Source organism: Mastomys coucha, unplaced genomic scaffold (genome assembly GCF_008632895.1).
Source record: "Mastomys coucha isolate ucsf_1 unplaced genomic scaffold, UCSF_Mcou_1 pScaffold14, whole genome shotgun sequence".
In the NCBI taxonomy this organism is placed as follows: Eukaryota; Metazoa; Chordata; class Mammalia; order Rodentia; family Muridae; genus Mastomys; species Mastomys coucha.
Window position 1 is genome coordinate 82,012,469 of NW_022196896.1, and position 18,904 is coordinate 82,031,372.

General features: G+C 40.3%; 1 protein-coding gene across 3 annotated transcripts in view; it reads left to right on the forward strand.

Moving 5' to 3' along the window:
- The window catches only part of Plcl1 (phospholipase C like 1 (inactive)), a 315,943-nt gene that overhangs the window by 241,848 nt on the left and 55,191 nt on the right, over positions 1-18,904 (forward strand). For 2 of the 3 annotated variants that reach the window (XM_031367529.1, XM_031367531.1), the window contains exon 2: positions 15,854-18,328. In XM_031367529.1, coding sequence (XP_031223389.1) covers positions 15,854-18,328 — 2,475 coding nt within the window. Of the gene's footprint in view, positions 1-2,369; positions 2,861-15,853; positions 18,329-18,904 lie in introns of those variants that run through there. The other variant, XM_031367530.1, reaches the window with a different exon arrangement.

An 18,904-nucleotide genomic window follows, 5' to 3' on the forward strand; every position in this document is an offset into this window, starting at 1 on the left:
TAGAGCAGAGGAGCAATTTCTGTTCTCAAAGCTAGATAAGCCCAGACCACTTCTCTTCTCCCTCTTATCTCCTTTGTGCCTTTATCTTAGCTGCTCTCGCTTTCTTAGAATAGCAGACACATATGAGATGATCAACCTCTATTAATCCATGTCTCCCTAGATGCATGGCTCTGCCTTTTCATACTGTCACCACATCCATTTCTAGCTTCTCCATACTGCTTCACTGTGTTTAGCTATTTCTCTTGTTAACTTTATCTCTTACAAAACTCAGTCTCAACCCTTCCCAAAGCTGGTGCTGGCTGCTTTTCTCATTATTCCTTCTCTTTTTAAGTCTTCATATCCAGATCTGTGATTTCCTATACCAGCAATAACATGATGGTTCCTAATTCACAAATTTGTATTGTGTCAGATGTCTACCCCAAGGTAAAGTGGCTTGGAGGGCTCTGAGGGCTTGGGACCATGTATAAGCCTGCACATTCTCTAGCTTTCTGTGTGTCTACCAGCAGTGCCTCCTGTCTTTCAGCTGCTCAAACCAGAGAGGTCAGGAACATTCACGGTAGTCCCTTCTCCATTTCCTGTCAGTACACACCAGTGAATCAGTAGGTCATCAAATAAGCCCGGTGGATGCTGCTTTCACCCACCCCAGTTTAGCAATCTCTTCTACAATCACCCTGTGAGCTCCTCTTTGAAAGTTTTTATATTCCAAAACACAGCTAAGCACATATGTATTTTTAATGGAAGAAATGTCTTCCTTCTTTCTTAACAATGCCATAAAATAAAGTCCAGATTTCTTTAACGTGGCTCTCAAGCTCCTCACCCCTGCTAAGTGCTAAGAGCCTGTGGGTTCTCCTTGGCTGTTTCTTCCTCTCGTGTCTTTGTATAGCCATCATTAGGGTGGTCGCCTCAATGTTCTTCTGCCTGGATTTCCCATGCTCTTAGTCTTGTCATCTGTCTAAACCCGTAGGACTCTGCCCTGGTTTCCAGTGGATGTTCACTACCTACAATATCTTACATTTTCTTTCTTATGATTGTTTTGGAGACTTTTATTATTTTAGTACAAAGTCTCATATAGTCTAGGTGACCTTCAAGTTTTTATGTGTGAGGCTGGTCTTAAACTCCCAACCCTTCTGCTTTCACCATCTAAGTTCTTATATGCAGGCATATATGTCTACTTCCTGCTCTTCTCATGTTTACTTCAGATATTATTGCCTTATCACCTCAGTATTTCTCAGTAAGTGGCTAGGGCTCTATAAATATGCATAGAAAGAAGTTCCAAATCCAAAGTGTTTTGGACACACTTGTCCTATACTATACCTTGCTTTGAGGCAGCATTTTTCTTAGTGAGAGAGTGCTATTAAGAAGAGGAGATTATGGTGGTGCAAGCCTTTAATCCCAGCACTTGGGAGGCAGAGGCAGGCGGACTTCTAAGGTCGAGGCCAGCCTGGTCTACAGAGTGAGTTCTAGACAGCCAGGACTACACAGAGAAACCCTGTCTCAAAAAAAAAAAAAAAAAAAAAAGAGAGAGAGAGAGATGATTAATGCCAGCACAGATTTTTTATTCCATATTCATGTGAATGTGTGTGTGTGTATGTGTGTCTTTATATATGCCTCTGTGTGTTTGTGTGTGTCTTTCTCTGTGTGTGCATGCATGTGTATATATGTTTGTGTGTGCATGTATGTATATGCATGTGTGTCTGTGTATGCATCTCTATGTGTCTGTTTGTACATATATGTGAAGGCATGTCATGTGTGTCTCTGTGAAAGTACGTGTATGCATGTGCATCTTTGTGTGTGTGTCTCACTCTCTGTGTGCATGAATGTGTGTCTCTGTGTGTGCCTGTGTGCATATATGTGTGTTTGTGTGTGTGTTTGTATGGTATATGTGTGTGAGTTGTGAGTGTGTGGTGTAGAACAGCTGGAACATGCACGGTCCTTGCCACCATGAAGGGTAAGCAAATGCACTAGAATGAGAAGTGCAGAGGCCCAGTATACCTGTAGAAAAAAATATCACCCAGGAATAGGAGTCTGAGGGCTTGGAGACCAGTTCTGCCACTGATTTTATGCTTGTGGCACATCATTTAGTTTCCTAGTGACTAGGAATTTGTCATCTTTAAAATCCTACAGAGATTTTACAAGGAAACAAATATAGAAGCCCTTGGAAAGGTATAAACTGTTTTAGAAATGTGAGCCACTCTGTACTTTGTCTTCCACTTATAAATGGGATGTGATTTTGCTTGGAGGTTCTTAAGGTGGTAATGGACACAGTCACTCTTGTGGACAGGATGAGCTGTCACTTTCTCTCAGTTTACAAAAGTTATTGGTAAGAAACTACCTCGGGATGGCAGTATGAAGCTAAGTAAATGTAGTGAATTCATTATGGCTTTCCGTTTTAATTCTTTGCTAGCTTCCCTGGTAGCTCTGCTAATCGAGTTTAACTATGTTGAAGTGTCAAGCCTCTTTCTCTAAGAGATTAATTAGAGATCCATCTCCAAGCTAATTGTAAATGACTGTACTTTTTTCATTGTTAAGTGTTTAGTGGAAATGTTGTTTAGGAAAATGATTATAGATTATAAATGGTTTCATTAAGTATTTCATTTCTCTTGTCTCTCTTCCAGGTCTATAGTAATAAATGACTTTAATATTCTTTTCACTGATAATTTAAATGAGCTCTAGAAGATGAAACATTACATTGAAACAAGTTTAATTTAATCGACTCAGCGTGGCTTGGGATGCTGGCTGTCCATGGAATACCTTTATGATTAAGAACCAGAAAAGAATTTGTTATGTGGAGACTGGTCTTTATTTCTACACTTCAGGATTAACACTCCTTTGGAGAGACGATCTCTTTCCAGCTGATGAGGTGAATGTATTAGACTATCATTCTCTCATGAGTTCCGACCATCACATCCATTCACAGATAATGGATAGGCCTGTAGCAAAACTGACACGTTACATAGCAACAATAAAAAACAACAACCAAACCACCACCAACAAAAAACCCCCAGCTCTCATTGGGTTTTAAAAATCTCTGGGTTCTGCAACACTGACATTCTAGTAATTAGGATCCCTATGTCACAGTGAACTTACTGTCCTGATAAAGGCTGTGATGCACACACCTAATTCTGAAGGACACCACCAAGAGCAAGCATGACTATCGTAGGCTTTCTACAGCTTTGTGGTCTTCCCCTGGTGCCCAGGAAGCACTTGACAGTATTATTATTATTTTTAGTGAACCAGTGCTTAAGAATATGTACCAGCAGTGACAGTGTTATGAGTAAATTTGGTCTTGATATGTAAGAGATATGAGGTCAATTTTATGGCCACTTTTTAAAAAACCCTACTGCTGAACTCATCCAACTTTATTCACCTGGGAACTGTTACCAGTCCAGGGTGGCTACAAAGACCTGACATACTGACTCACTGCAGCCTAAGGTGGAGAAGAGGAAACCAAGGCAGGAAGGTGGAACAGAGACACGGTGGCATTCCAGGAGAGGAGAGAGCAGGAGAGGGGCCAGTGCAAAGGTGGATTCTGGGAAGACACATCCTCCCTCACAGGGATATGAGGACCTCAGAGAGTGATCTCTGTCCTAATTTGGTGATGGCAGAAACCCTGAAGAAAGACCGAAGGACTTAATGATATTTCAGTCCTTCCCGTCATAAGGTAGTTCCAGGTCTTAGGACTGTGACTTCCAGGCAAGGAGCCAGAGTGGCTCGATGGCTATCACCTATTTCTGAACTTGGCTGAATACCCGTGTAGCTGGCGATCACCTCTCTTCTTAAAGTGAACCAGCTTCTTGGCTGCTGTCACCTCACAGAGCCCTGGGACCTGGGGAGTCCCCTCAGCTGCTGCCACCTTACAGAGCCCTGGGACCTGGGGAGTCCCCTCAGCTGCTGTCACCTCACAGAGCCCTGGGACCTGGGGAGTCCCTTTGCTATACCACAGATGTCCAGACGTTGGAGAGCTCATATTCTAGCTTCTCATTGAGCTGGAGATCCTGGGCTGAGAGTCTCAAGCTCCATAAAGCGTGTCTCCAAGGGGGTGCACCCAGGCTCGGGACCCAGCCCACCTAGCTCTGAGGACCTCGAGGCCTCAGTTGCGTTTTGAAAACTCTTTCCATTGAATTGAAAGGTAACCGTCCTGATGGTAAATGAACATATTTCATCTGACTTAATATAATAGCAGTCAAAAAAATGATTTAGGAAAACATTTACTATTTTAAGTGACATTCCTTAACTTTTACTACATTAAGTGGCAGAAGATCGATTGGAGTGCCTTCAGCTTCACACAGTAGATATAGTGACGTGCAGACAGTAGAGAGAGGGTTAATTGAGAGGGAAGGACAGAATTGTGTGCGTGTGTGCGTGCCTGTGTGTGTGTGTGTGTGTGTGTGTGTGTGTGTGTGTCGGGATGAACTGAGTTTAGATCAAGAACTATTATTATACTAGACAATGTACAGCTATAGTTAAATAAAGGAATGTAAGTTAGAACACTGGAAACATTTTGATATGCTAGGCTGTATTTTCTGAGGACTTTGGGGAGGGGCTGTAGTTCAAGAGGACATTATGCACAGGCAAACTTGTTGACTGACACAATATAGATATGACAATATCTAGATTGGGTAGGGTGAAGCCACCTTTCAGAGAGTGTCTAGGGCTGGCCTCTGCACCTGAGGCCTAAGGTTGAAAGTTTATCATTAGGATTCGGGAAGATGAAAGTGCCTGTAGTCCAGATGACATCCTTGCTGGGCCTAATTTCCCTGAGATATATTTAAGTCCTAATTTAATACAGCAGATTTGAATCTCATCATCAGTGGAGTGCATTTAATAGAAATCAAATTGATTTGAACAATCAGGAGGAAATGCCAGTTTAATCTTCTCTCCTGGGAATGTTTATCTACTTAGATCTGCTCTTGGGGCTCAGGGTAGAAAGAATTTGGCTTAGGAGAGGTGACATAACATGCAGTCATTTTAGTTGATTAAATATTGACCAGAGCAATTATAAAAACAGTTGCACTTGTGACATGTTTTTCATCAAGGCTAGCTGAAATCCATAGTCCTGGTGTAAAAGGTTCTAAAATAGTTTATAAATCAAGGCTTTGTCACCTTTGAGAGAGTTTGCCTTAGTACATTACAAGTGCATTGGCCATTCCTAAGAACACTCATGTTTAAGAAATAGTATTTTGATTAAAATTTTAGTGTAATTAAAAATTTTTGTGTGCTTTGAAAGTTTATTTTTAATTAAATCTCAAGCCATAAAAGTACAGATATTAATTATCCTCATAAAGTTCATCCTTCTGATAACTAATGAGGTAATTACAGGATTAACATTTAAAAATAATGTTTAGTATAGCAATATCCTGAATTGTTTTCTCATAATATATGCTAATATATGCTAATTTAAGATAGTTTCCACAATATAAATCCCATACTTTTACTTCCTTTGTCTTAGAGATAACCCCATTATAAATGAGAATGTATCCTCTCAGATGTGCCTTATGTAAATAATGAAGGTACACAGATATGCACATGCACTCATAGTATGCATTTAAGGTTTGTAAATACGTGCATTTGCTGTGTACTTAGGTTTGCTCTGAATCATAAAGAGGCATGTGGTGCTGTCTCATTAAAGTGCCATAATTGGTCCTGCCAGCTTTTCTCAAGCACGGGCCTGTCACCTCATAAGTGGCAGGGAAGCCTCAGCACTCATCTCTCTTCTATTTTTTCCATGTAATTACTTAAAGTCTCACTGGGTTTTCATACCTGATATTAGTCGATTAAAGTAACTGTGTGTTAATGTTTGAAACACGGTATCACATCTCCTAGATCGGTCTATATTCAGTATAATATGCTTAAGATTTTCTATTTGCATTCCATCTCACATTTTTAATACTTTTGAACAAATAGTATACCTGGGAATTATACTTGAACACATTTTTAAACAGCTCGATATTTAGAGATTTTTCTCTTCTCTCCAAATTTGCTTACAGCCAAGTTTTAATTTATGAGCCTTCATTCCATATTTTCCACAATGCATACCTGAGTTTTAAGGTTTTTTCCTTGTGTGCTCAAACCTAATCTTTCCCTTTACGGTTTCTATGATGTCTCTAGTAATGTTTGCATGCATTCATTTATTCAGCCTTCCCCTTTCAACTTCTATGTGAAATAAGCTTTTCCATATCCCACAACATATATTCTTCTTTTATCATTAGAATTTTGTGTTAATTTGAACAGACTTCCCCTTTGTCCCTTCTTTTATTCACCTCCTTTATGAGGGTTCACAATTAAATTCTCATTCTCTCCCTCTCTCTCCCTCTCTCTCTCTCCCTCTCTCTCTCTCTCTCTCTCTCTCTCTCTCTCTGTCTCTCTCTGTCTCTGTCTCTGTCTCTCTGTCTCTCTCTCTCCCTTTTTCTCTCACATTATGTGTATGTATGTATATGTGCACATGTGCTTGGAGATAGTTTTATATAGGCCAGGCTGGCCTCAAATTCAGAGAAGACCTGGAACTTGTAGTTCTCCTTTCTCTGTGTCCCACACAGTAGGATTACACACATGTGTAATCTGATTTTACAATGGGGATTATACCCATGTAATATGATTTTACATCTGATTTTACAATTCACTTCCTGGTCCTATGCACTGCTTTGCTTTAGCCATTCAAACTTCTGAGCCAACGAACGGTAAACCGTGTCCTGTTTTGTTTTTATTGGAATGAGAAACGTGTCACTAGTTGTTGCTTTCTCAGAATTCTAAAGTTATTTTGATCATGTTAAAGAAGTTTTCATGTTTTTCAGGTTTACTGAGAGTTTTGATGGGATTTAACAAATCCAAATGTGTTTTAGCTGATGTTGTCTGGGAGTTATGGTTATTCGATACCTTTTTTTTCTTTGGCTCGCTTGTGTTCTTTTAACCTCTTTATTGAATTACATTAATGATTTGCCTAATGTTCGTCAGTCTTACATTCCTGGAATAAACCTGTCTTGATGAAGCATTTGCTGCTAGTACACTTGACTTTTCTCACAAGAGAGACAGATCTACTAGTGGGGAATTTTATCAGACGGTATTTAGCATGTCTCTTTTTTTCCTTAATGCAGCCCTTTAAATTATGTTAGGAATTATTGTATTATTTTTCACAAGCGAATATTGAAAGTCATAAAACTTTGCTTGGCCTAAAGTCACACAAAATAAGAGATCTATTGAGTAAAATTTATTAATTCCCCGATCAGGCAAATTCAGGGAGAAGGGATTTCATCATTTCAGTAATTTGTACCAGCTCAGCATTTATAGGTTATGAGTTTTTCTCAACTAAAGCTATCTTTAAAGGGTTTCCTTTCATATTTTTCTGCACTAAGGGAGTGGATTTGTTTCTACTTAAAATGTGGAGCCTTTATGGAGTGGGAGAAGGCAGCATTCACCTGGAAGTGGTCTCTGTGGCAAGAATGAATGCTCAATCTCTGAGCTCAGCTATCTGTTCCCTGCCCATGAGCAGATGTGGATGTTCAGTTAATCAGAGGTAATGCAATCAGGATTAAAGTGTGAGATGGTCTGAAGCCATTCTCGAAGCTTTGTGTCAAACTTCAAACCAGTAATCAGATTCATCTTGATGGTCAAGTTGACTGTTTGATCCAAAGAATTTCTATCACGTTAGTGACTAATGCCAATGAACATATTCTGTTTTCACTGTAGGAGAAAAAAAATAAGAATATGTTTACACATAGTAGTTGAGTCAAGAGAATTGGCATGCTATTTTCTGCATGATTCAGAGAGCTGTGATGTAGAAAACTAACATTTTAAAAAAGGATTTAATAAATTGGAAATACTACATTGGAAGGCTTTATAAAACCAGACTATTTAAAGATTCACATAGATTTATTAGGAAAAGCTAGAATTCTCTGAGTCTAGAGAAAGGCAAGTTCAAGTTGAATAAGGGTTGAATAAATTTAAATAAGAGTTTGTTTGCACCGGGCGGTGGTGGTGCACGCCTTTAATCCCAGCACTTGGGAGGCAGAGGCAGGCGGATTTCCGAGTTCGAGGCCAGCCTGGTCTACAGAGTGAGTACCAGGACAGCTGGGGGTACAGAGAGAAACCCTGTCTCGAAAAAAAAAAAAAAAAAAACCCAAGAGTTTGTTTGCATGTCACTAAAGTAGATTATCTTTACTTCAAGTCAGAGTTATAAAATATCTTTAAGTAAATTCTTTGTTTTAAAATATTCTTTGACTTTTTTCTAACATTAAAACCTTATGTTTATTCACATATATCACCAACTCTACTCTCCAAGCAGCAGGCTAATCATGACATGTTTTATTCTTTGCCTTGAATTTATAAGTGATACATATAATCTGGAATCTTCTTCTTATCAAATGTTGTACAGGAAGCTGCAAATTCCTGGAAGTTGATCATTCTTTCAGTTCTACTTTATTAATGAACACTTTATATTCTAAAGCAAGGTTGATGACATTTCCTATTTCCAATTAAGCTAGTCTAATTGCAGTCGACTTACTCTTATGACCTTTGTTTCTGACACTCAGCCTGAGTAGCCCGCGGATAATCCACGGTAGAAGTTCCGTAGTGTTGACCCATACTGACCATTCTCTTTTCAGTTATAAATATACCTTATTCAAAGATAAGTGACTGGAGACTGTATCTAAAATTTGAAACAACTGACAGTAATGTAAACAATATTGCTTTCTCATAATGGAGGGTAAATATTCCAATTACAATAGAAAAGACACAGTGAAGAAAGGACTGTTTTGTGACTTGTCTCTTTAGCACATGAAAAAAAAGGACTCTTGTTAGGCACATTTGTGATGTGAGCTTTATTTCATAATGTTCCATTCTTGTTAATATTTTAAATTTCAAATCAAGTATTTTAAGCAAATGCACAACACTAGTTAGAATGATAAAAGCACAGTTATACAGAGATTTGAAGGAGCTTCTAATAGTACATGGATTTCTGATAAAGGCCCTAATAAAGCACTATGCTATGTGGTTATGGCTAAAAACCGATTGCGTTGTTATGCTTAATCTCTGCAGTGATCAATTCAAAGATATACATTTGTAGTGTATATACCCATTCAAAGTGTGCATTTAGGTAGATGTCCATCACTGTGGACATTAAAGGAAACACAATATCATATTTTCCATAAAGATAACCTCCAGTGAGTCTCCACACAAGAATCAACCAAGGTCAGTCAGAATTCCTGTGTCCTGCTGTGCAGGGGTCTCTCGGGGGAAGAACATAATCGTATCTCAGTCTCCAAGCCCACTTGGTTCTTGGCATCTCTTATTTGGAGTCATGCAGGCCTCTGATAAATTTTGAATGTAGTGCATTTGAGAATGAGGCAGACGTCTCTCCATCCTGGAGGAGCAGGACTGATAGCCACAATCCATTCCTCAGAGGATGCTGAATAATTGTCAGATGACCTTTCTTGGCATCTCCCTGCTTTTGTTTCCATTAGTGTATCAGCAGCTGGATAACTGAAAAGGTCATGTTGACTGAATGTGGCATGGACATGCCCTTGACAGTTATGTATACTGTGAGGATTGAGAGAGGAGGGGAGCAGTAAGACTGAAGTGAGAATCAAGCCCCTGGAAGACAGTTATAACAGGAGCATGTGAGCTATGCACTTGACAGAAAATTGAACCGAGACTAGAAAGCCAGTTGGCCAGGGAAGGTTCACCATAAACAATTGCAGGCTTTGTGTCCTGATGCTGTGGAGAGACAGAAGTGGCTGAGATTGATGGAAAAAGGGAATGAACTCCATGTCTGCAATGGAGTTTCTAAAGCCATTATCGCCTGGTTTCCTCTAGCCAGGTCCCCTCGTGTCTATAAAGTTTAATTTTCTGAGTTAAAAAAAATAAAAATCCCAACAGGAGTGACAGACATTGGGTCTATGTGTGAGAATGGCTGGCCATGAAAATCTGATGATTTTTGGATAATCTTACTAATTTTGTTTCTCAAATGCATGAGCGAAATGAAGCGCTCTAGAGGAAGTAGGGATACAGCTCTGCTTTCCCTGTGTTGGTGACTAAGTGATGAGGGAGGATTCAGATACTCAATCAATTCCATTCTGCAGATGCAGATCGCTCTTTACCCTGCCACACAGCAGTGACTTGGGCCTCCTGTAGTGTTGGTCTTACAATGCCCTTGAATGGCTCTCATTGTCTAGTTTTGTTGTTGTTGCTAAACATTTCAACCATCACCTTTCCAAATCTGTGAAAATCATCACCTAGAGGAGAACAAAGGAAGTTCATGTTTCAGACATGGAAAGGATGACGTTACTGATTTTGCTATTCCAGTCATCTTAGGGAATGTTCAAAAACAACGTTTTTTTTTTTTTTTTTTTTTTTTAAAGGACAAATAACTTCTCAGCACGCGGTATAAACAGAGGGAATCACTGTGAAAATAGAAATTGGATTTAAAATAACACCAAGTATAAAGGAGCAGAGTCATCCTTGCAGGAAAGTCTATATTTTAGTATGCATTCATCCCTATCTCTTGTGATGTCTCTGGGAGGAGGAACCTTCAGTGGATTTCATTAAATGGATTGTATTTGATAATGAAATGTGGGATTCAATGCAGCCATACAACTTAATTTGGAAGGACACCTGAGTGGCATAATCGCTGGGCAGTGCCTTTACTCCTGTTGATTTGGAACATGGTATAGAATGAGTGTGTTGTCTAGGGATGATATAGTGCTCAGCTGCTTAGTGACTTACAGGACTAGGAGGGAAAGATTCATGGACCTTAAGTCAAACTCTAGCTTCCTGACACTGGTTGAGTGTCTAAGACTTAGTTCCACTACATGCAATGCGGGCTGCATCTTTTGAGGCCCATGTGTGTTAGACACGTGCAACTGCATTAAGTGATTGGAGTTTTAATGGGAAAGTAATTCTGGAAGTTTTGATTTGGAATCAGTGCTATAGTATAGAGTTGCCACCTCCCTTGACCTGAAATGTGTAGGCAATTGGGTGGCAGTGATTCCTCCCCCTGCCCTTGCCTTTACAGTGTTGTGTGAAGAGTTAGGCCTGTGTGGGGGAATTAAGGTTTCCTCTTGATGGTTTGATTGCCAAACATTTACGTGCACTTGTGTGGACAAGGGAAGTGTGTGCGTGAGAGCTGAATTCCATCAATGATGTGGAGAAAGCCAATGTCCTTACCATGCTGCTGCGGCCTATTGCTCTAGTCCCGCTTGGTCATTCTACCCTTCCACATGGTACTGTAGCATCCTGGTCTCTGGTCTCTACTTCCAGCACAGGACCATAGGATCAGCTTTTCTCTCCTCAGTTCTTAGTTCTCAGCATTTCTCATGGCTCCATTTTTGTCTTCACCATCCTGAATGGAATATAAATCCTTTCCTTGTTAAGGCCAGTAGCAACAACATAGTAACTACTGAATCCAGGGAACTATTGTAGATCCGTTTTAACAGCACTTTCTTCAGGTATGGCATCTGTGAGGGCTTGTTATTCTTCCTCCCTCTCTCTTCTTTCTCCTCTTCCTCTTCTTCCTCATCCTGACCATTATTTTACATCTCTCTTGTCTAAATTTGAGTGATCCTGTGGGCTTAGTCCATATCTCAATGTTATTCGTTATGGTAGCCCCCAACTCCATAGCTTATTTGACAATTACTAGCCCTTGAAGCTAACTTTCCACTGTAGCTTCATTTGGACCATCCACAGTCATCTAAAAATCCAAGCTAGCCCAAAGTAAAAACTTTGTCTTTAATGTTACCTCGACTGTATTCCGTGATTCATGCAGTGGTGTTTATATTTACCTGTCATCCAAGCTTGAAACCTGTAACTTGTCTTATATCAAGAAAACAACTGGTTATTTTACCTCTGCTTTCTTCAATAAAAGTCCCATTGCATTTATCTGTATGTGGGGGTGTGGGTAGAGAGAGAGGTGGGGGCAGGCATGTACCATGCATGACACATGTACTTGTGAGGAGGTCAGAGGACAACTTGCTGGAGTGAGACCCAGGGACCAAACTCAGGTCATCACACTTGATGATGCTCAAATTGTCTCTTGAATCACTATAGTTTCCCCCTAAAATTATCCCACTGAAGTAATGTTTTCATGAACAAGAGTTAAAGCCTTGCCTCACCAAATAGACTCTTTTTTCAGGGCTTATTAGTGTATTATGAACAAAAGTTATTTTCCTGTTCTGTTGCCGCATATTAATGTAGTTGGATGGAAAACAAGAGAGCAAATGTCAGTGGATATTTACAGAAGCAGTTTTATTAATTTAGCTTCTGTGAACTCCCTCCTGCCCTGTTCCCAATTTCAATTTAATGAAATAGGTTTAAAGAGCTGTAAATCTTCTTCTGTTGTATAAGCAGGATTCTCATTTATTCATGACTGGTTTTATTTTCTTTACCACAGATAAAAACACTCATAGAAAACAATGAAAAACAATTAAAACTATCTCACCATTTCCCCCTAGCATTTCAAAAATTATTTCTAACTTAAAAATTAGTGCTGATAAGCATGAGATTATGTATATTTTTGTGATATGAATGAACCATGAATAATGTTTTGGGCAAGTAAATACATTAAAGAATAGAATATTGATTGCACGTGGCAAGAACCTAAAGCTCTGATGCTGGTGGCTAAATCCTTTATAAGTTATTGCTTTTATTTACAAGGACTGTAGGTCCAAAACATGAAGCAATGCTTAGAGCCATTCAGGGACTATAGAAACCCAATTTGGCCTATTTGTTTTATCATTTAGCTTGTTTAAATGTGATTGCTTCACAGGAAATGATCATTTGGAAACTTAAATGAGAATTTCAGGACATTGAAGGGATGATGCTCAGCATGTGATTCTTAAGTTCTCCTGGACTGTGAGCTAGTTTTCGATTTGGGAGATAACAAGCCTCACAATGTGCTATTCTCTCCTGGTAGACTTCAGTCTTCTGTCTTTATTCATAGTGAGCAAAGTTAGCTCTGGAAAGAATTATATTTACTTGCTATATCAGAATCTCTTAGGTATATGTTCTGGCTGATGGAATCCTTCCCATCATCTAATTGGGTGGAAGCTGGAAAGAGCATACCTGGAGTGAGGTCAAACCTTGCTCTTCTTGGACCCCACCAAGTGCCGGTAGGACTGGGCTTCACAGTCTACAGAAAACTGCGAATGACTGACTTGTTGTGTAACAGCTTTTTGGAGTGTATCCCACAAATAACACTTTAATGTTTGTCAGGCTATTTACCTTAACATTCCCATTATCCAGGACCAATCTGCTACTGTATTATTGCAGTGAATGCAGGTATTGGGTAGAAGGCACTGTCCAGGTAGCCTTGGGAATCAACTTGTTCCAAAAGAGACTTGAGTCTCCCTGTCCAGCAAGACATCAGATGATGTCTCTATTCCTTCTCCCAGCCTCCCCAATCAAGAACATTGCAGTTACAGTGTAGGGATTGTTGTCTCGGGCCAGCTATTTTCTTTTTCTATGGCCGAGCTAGAGAAATACTCAGCATCCTGAATCTTTTCCAGCAGTTTTTAATATAAATAATCTTGGCCCTAGCCATCAGTAGACATACTAACTACCTGTTCATACATGCATGGCTAGTTTCTAGACCACTTGGGGACTTACAAGAACTGGATTTTATCTTTTCTGAGATGACAACATGGGAATCACATCTTTTTCAGATACCAAGTTTTAAGGCACTTTGGGATATGTTTTGTAATCACACATGATTTTCAAGTCCAGGCAAGAACCTAGCACTATGGAGCAGGTGAATTCTTTTATAAACTTGATAGAAAATATTCTCCTCTTGAAACCTTGTCTAAATAGTGGTATAGAGTTGATTTTAGTAGCTGTCCTTGTAAAGAAGAGAGGCTTATGTAAGAAGGCTGTGCTGGCCGTGACAGTGCGTTCTCATAGATAAGTGGTGTCTTAAGTCAAGAGAGGATAGTGAGATCACAGAGAGGGCCTCTGCAATTGCACACGCAGGGTTGAGGAACCAAATGTGCGCTTAGACGAACACTGATTTCCCAAGTTCAGTTTCCTGGGGACTGTTGTAGGTTCCCTGACTCTACTGACAACATTTATATCTGGAACACGATATCATATAAAACATATTTTAAGCTGAAGCTCTCACTAGTGTAAAAGGCTAGTCAAATGGTTAGCTTGAAGGCTGAGTCACAGTCTAACTTGCCACCAAGATTCAGTTTCTCTCTTTATTTTACTTGGTAGATTAATCTCATCTAGCAGTGTCATTAGGTTCCTATGTTGATGGGGGAAAAATAAACACGGACATCTGATATTTCTGAGTATGTGGGCTGTGATGAATTTAAACATGTCTTAGTGGAGTACATGTCTTGGAACGGCTAAAGATTTATCATTGTCTTTTAACTTAAGGCTGGAGGAAATTGACCAATGTGGGATAATTAAAAATAGAAAGTCTCTGGGGAAGTAGAAGCCAAGTTGTCACTGTTCCTTGTAGTATTCAGTAACCCAGACTGGGTAATTTATACCTGTGTCTCTTGAATATCTGATATGAAGTTGAGCCTATGAATCATCCCACCACATACCATAACTAAAGCAAAATTTATTTTCCTTTTGCTTGTAGAGTTTTAGCCAATTAAATAATGAATCACCATGCCTTTGCTGAATAGAGAATAGTCAGGGTGTATATGGGCTGGCTGGAGTAGATAATGCCACTGCACCAGAGAGCAGTTCCTAAAAAGATGTTCTAAGAGGGGGAGGCAATGTCACAGCTCAGACTGCTTTGTTATACTTCTCAGTGTCGAAGGTGGTGATAGCATTTGGATCTTTAAACGTATTTCAAATTACTGTTGAAGGTTTGGCTTAAATGTTTAGAAGTCATGAATGAGTTAATGTCTTGCTAACTCCCAATATTCCAGCAGATGCCTGTGAATAGACCTACAGGCACACATAAGGAGATGTGGATTTTCCATTGACAAACCAAAATGGGCATGCGCTTTCTCTTTTGAGTATCATGATACTGGGCAATAACATAAAGATTGTGTGTTCAGATCTTATTTGAGAAGTAGAAATTAAAATTCGGAGACAATATATCTTATCCCAGATAATATACCTAGTGAGTTGGATAAAGAAACTCAAGGACTACTTAGTTTTTGCTTGAGGGCAGTGTCCTCTGAAGCATTCATACTCTTGTGTCATGGGTGCAACGTATGAGATCTAGTACTCCAAGTACATTAAACATGCATTTTAGATATATGTTCTAGGGAGAACTGTTTGAATTGGTAATGTAGTTGAAAACTTTATTAAAGTTCATTAAAATGAAGAATTATCCAGTTTTAAGTGGAAGGGGTCAGGTGCTCAGTGTAAATGAGTTGGCAGCAATAGAGTAGCCACAGTCCAAGGCAGATGAAATCTATCATCTTGCAATTATGAGTGTTCATCAGCTGGGATTGGCAGTTTAGGAGAGACAAGTGAGAAGGGCTCTATACACATTAGAAGGGAAGACCACAGGACACATGTAACCTGCTGAACACAGTTGTATGGATGCTGTCTGCTGTGCTGAGCCACAGGTCACATGTAACCTGCTGAACACAGTCGCATGGATGCTGTCTGCTGTGCTGTTGATGGAGGTTCCTAAAAAACTGTACCTAGCATGGTTTCAGATGAACCAAAGCTGGGCTTTATTCTTAGAGGACACACCTGAATTTGTAAAACAAGTGTCCTTTAGAGCCTAATGGTATTAATTGTCTCAGTAATTTAACTTCTGGATCAGTGAAAAGGTAAATTCCAGGCTAGCTTCTATTAGATAACAGACTCTCTGTTCATAGTTTGAGAAGTTCCTACAGTGTTACTGAATTTGTGTTTCCTAAAGGAGATTGATCATTCTTTTCTGATTATTTTATAGGATCCTTCAAACCAAAAGTGTGGTGGCAGAAAGAAAACAGTGTCCTTCAGCAGCATGCCATCAGAGAAGAAGATTAGCAGTGCCCACGACTGCATTAGCTTCATGCAGGCTGGCTGCGAGCTGAAGAAAGTGCGACCAAACTCTCGCATCTACAACCGATTCTTCACCTTAGACACTGACCTCCAGGCCCTACGCTGGGAACCTTCCAAGAAAGACCTTGAAAAAGCCAAGCTGGACATTTCTGCCATCAAAGAGATCAGGCTGGGGAAGAACACAGAGACATTCAGAAACAATGGCCTCGCTGACCAGATCTGTGAAGACTGTGCCTTCTCCATACTCCATGGGGAAAATTACGAGTCTCTGGACCTAGTTGCCAATTCAGCAGATGTAGCAAACATCTGGGTGTCGGGGTTACGGTACCTGGTCTCTCGTAGTAAGCAACCGCTTGATTTTATGGAGGGGAACCAGAACACACCACGGTTCATGTGGCTGAAAACGGTGTTTGAAGCAGCAGATGTCGATGGGAATGGGATTATGTTAGAAGACACTTCGGTGGAGTTAATAAAACAACTCAACCCTACTCTGAAAGAATCTAAGATCAGGTTAAAGTTTAAAGAAATCCAGAAGAGCAAAGAAAAACTAACTACCCGGGTGACAGAAGAAGAATTCTGTGAAGCATTTTGTGAGCTGTGCACCAGGCCAGAAGTATATTTCTTACTTGTTCAGATATCTAAGAACAAAGAGTACCTGGATGCCAATGACCTCATGCTCTTCCTAGAAGCTGAGCAAGGGGTCACCCACATCACTGAGGATATGTGCTTAGACATCATTAGGAGATATGAGCTCTCTGAAGATGGCCGCCAGAAAGGCTTCCTTGCAATTGATGGTTTTACCCAGTATTTATTATCTCCAGAATGTGACATTTTTGATCCAGAGCAAAAGAAAGTTGCCCAAGATATGACCCAACCCTTATCTCACTACTATATCAATGCGTCTCATAATACCTACCTGATAGAAGATCAGTTCAGGGGACCAGCTGATATCAATGGGTATGTAAGGGCATTGAAAATGGGCTGCAGAAGCATTGAGCTCGATGTGAGCGATGGACCAGATAATGAGCCTATCCTTTGTAACAGGAACAACATGGCCATGCACCTTTCCTTTCGAAGTGTTCTGGAGGTGATAAATAAGTTTGCCTTTGTTGCTTCAGAATACCCACTCATTCTCTGCTTGGGGAATCACTGTTCTCTGCCACAGCAGAAAGTCATGGTTCAGCAGATGAAAAAGGTGTTTGGCAATAAACTTTATACAGAAGCACCTTTGTCTTCAGAATCCTACCTCCCATCACCTGAAAAACTAAAAAATATGATTATTTTGAAAGGAAAGAAATTGCCTCCGGAATCAGATCTGTTAGAAGGAGAAGTCACCGATGAGGATGAAGAAGCCGAGATGTCTCGGAGGATGTCAGGGGATTACAACGGTGAGCAGAAACATATCTGGCTCTGCCGAGAGCTCTCTGACTTGGTATCCATCTGTAAATCTGTTCAGTACAGAGATTTTGAACTGTCTATGAAAACCCAAAACTACTGGGAAATTTGTTCATTTAGCGAAACAGAGGCCAGCCGGATCGCAAATGAATACCCAGAGGATTTCGTGAATTATAACAAGAAGTTCTTATCAAGGGTCTACCCTAGTGCCATGCGGATAGATTCCAGTAATTTGAACCCACAGGACTTCTGGAATTGTGGCTGTCAGATTGTAGCAATGAATTTTCAAACTCCTGGTCCAATGATGGACCTTCACACTGGCTGGTTTCTTCAAAATGGAGGATGTGGCTACGTCCTCAGGCCATCTATCATGCGAGATGAAGTTTCGTACTTCAGCGCAAACACAAAGGGCATTGTCCCTGGAGTGTCTCCCCTGGTTCTTCACATCAAGATTATCAGTGGTCAGAACTTCCCAAAGCCCAAAGGAGCTTGTGCCAAAGGGGATGTCATAGACCCCTATGTTTGTGTGGAGATTCATGGAATTCCAGCTGATTGCTCTGAGCAAAGAACTAAAACTGTACAACAGAACAGCGATAATCCAATTTTTGATGAAACTTTCGAGTTTCAAGTCAACCTTCCCGAGCTGACCATGGTCCGTTTCGTCATTTTGGATGATGATTATATTGGGGATGAGTTCATTGGGCAGTATACGATACCATTTGAATGTCTGCAGCCCGGGTACCGGCACGTCCCCTTGCGCTCCTTTGTGGGGGATATCATGGAGCACGTGACCCTTTTCGTCCACATAGCAATAACCAATCGGAGTGGAGGAGGAAAACCACAGAAGCGAAGCCTTTCTGTGAGAATGGGGAAGAAAGTTCGAGAATACACCATGCTCAGGAATGTTGGTCTTAAAACCATAGATGATATCTTCAAACTAGCAGTTCATCCCTTACGAGAAGCCATAGATATGAGAGAAAACATGCAGGTAGGAAAACAGACCCATCTTCCTCCACGGATTCTGTTATTCACGTCCATTTTTAGCTAGGGTCAATCCCCACCCGCACCTCCAGCATCCACATAAAAAGCCCTGTGTGGCTGAAAGTGCCTATAATGTCTTGCTGGGTGTGAGTGGAGACAGTAAGATTCTGGGGCTTATTGGCCACCAACCTAACCTCAGATTCACTGAGAACCCTGTGTCAGAGGAAAGGATGGAGAGGAATGGATCAGGAGACCCTGCATTCTCTGGTCTCTGTGTGGGCTACCCATATCTACCTGATGTGCATGCGTGCGCGCACACACACACCACACACACACACACACACACACACACACACACACACACACACACATCCTCATGTGGGTAGTATATAAAATGCATATCCAGACATATGCATGTTGTTTGAAAGCATATATGTAAAATATTTGCAGATGTGAATATAGAAGAGAATTTAAAGTCATACATTATAAAAGTGATGCCCATTATACTTTTAGTTATTGTGTGTTTATTACCCACAAGAGAAAACATAGCTAATCAAATAAAGCTCAGTACTTAATTATTTAA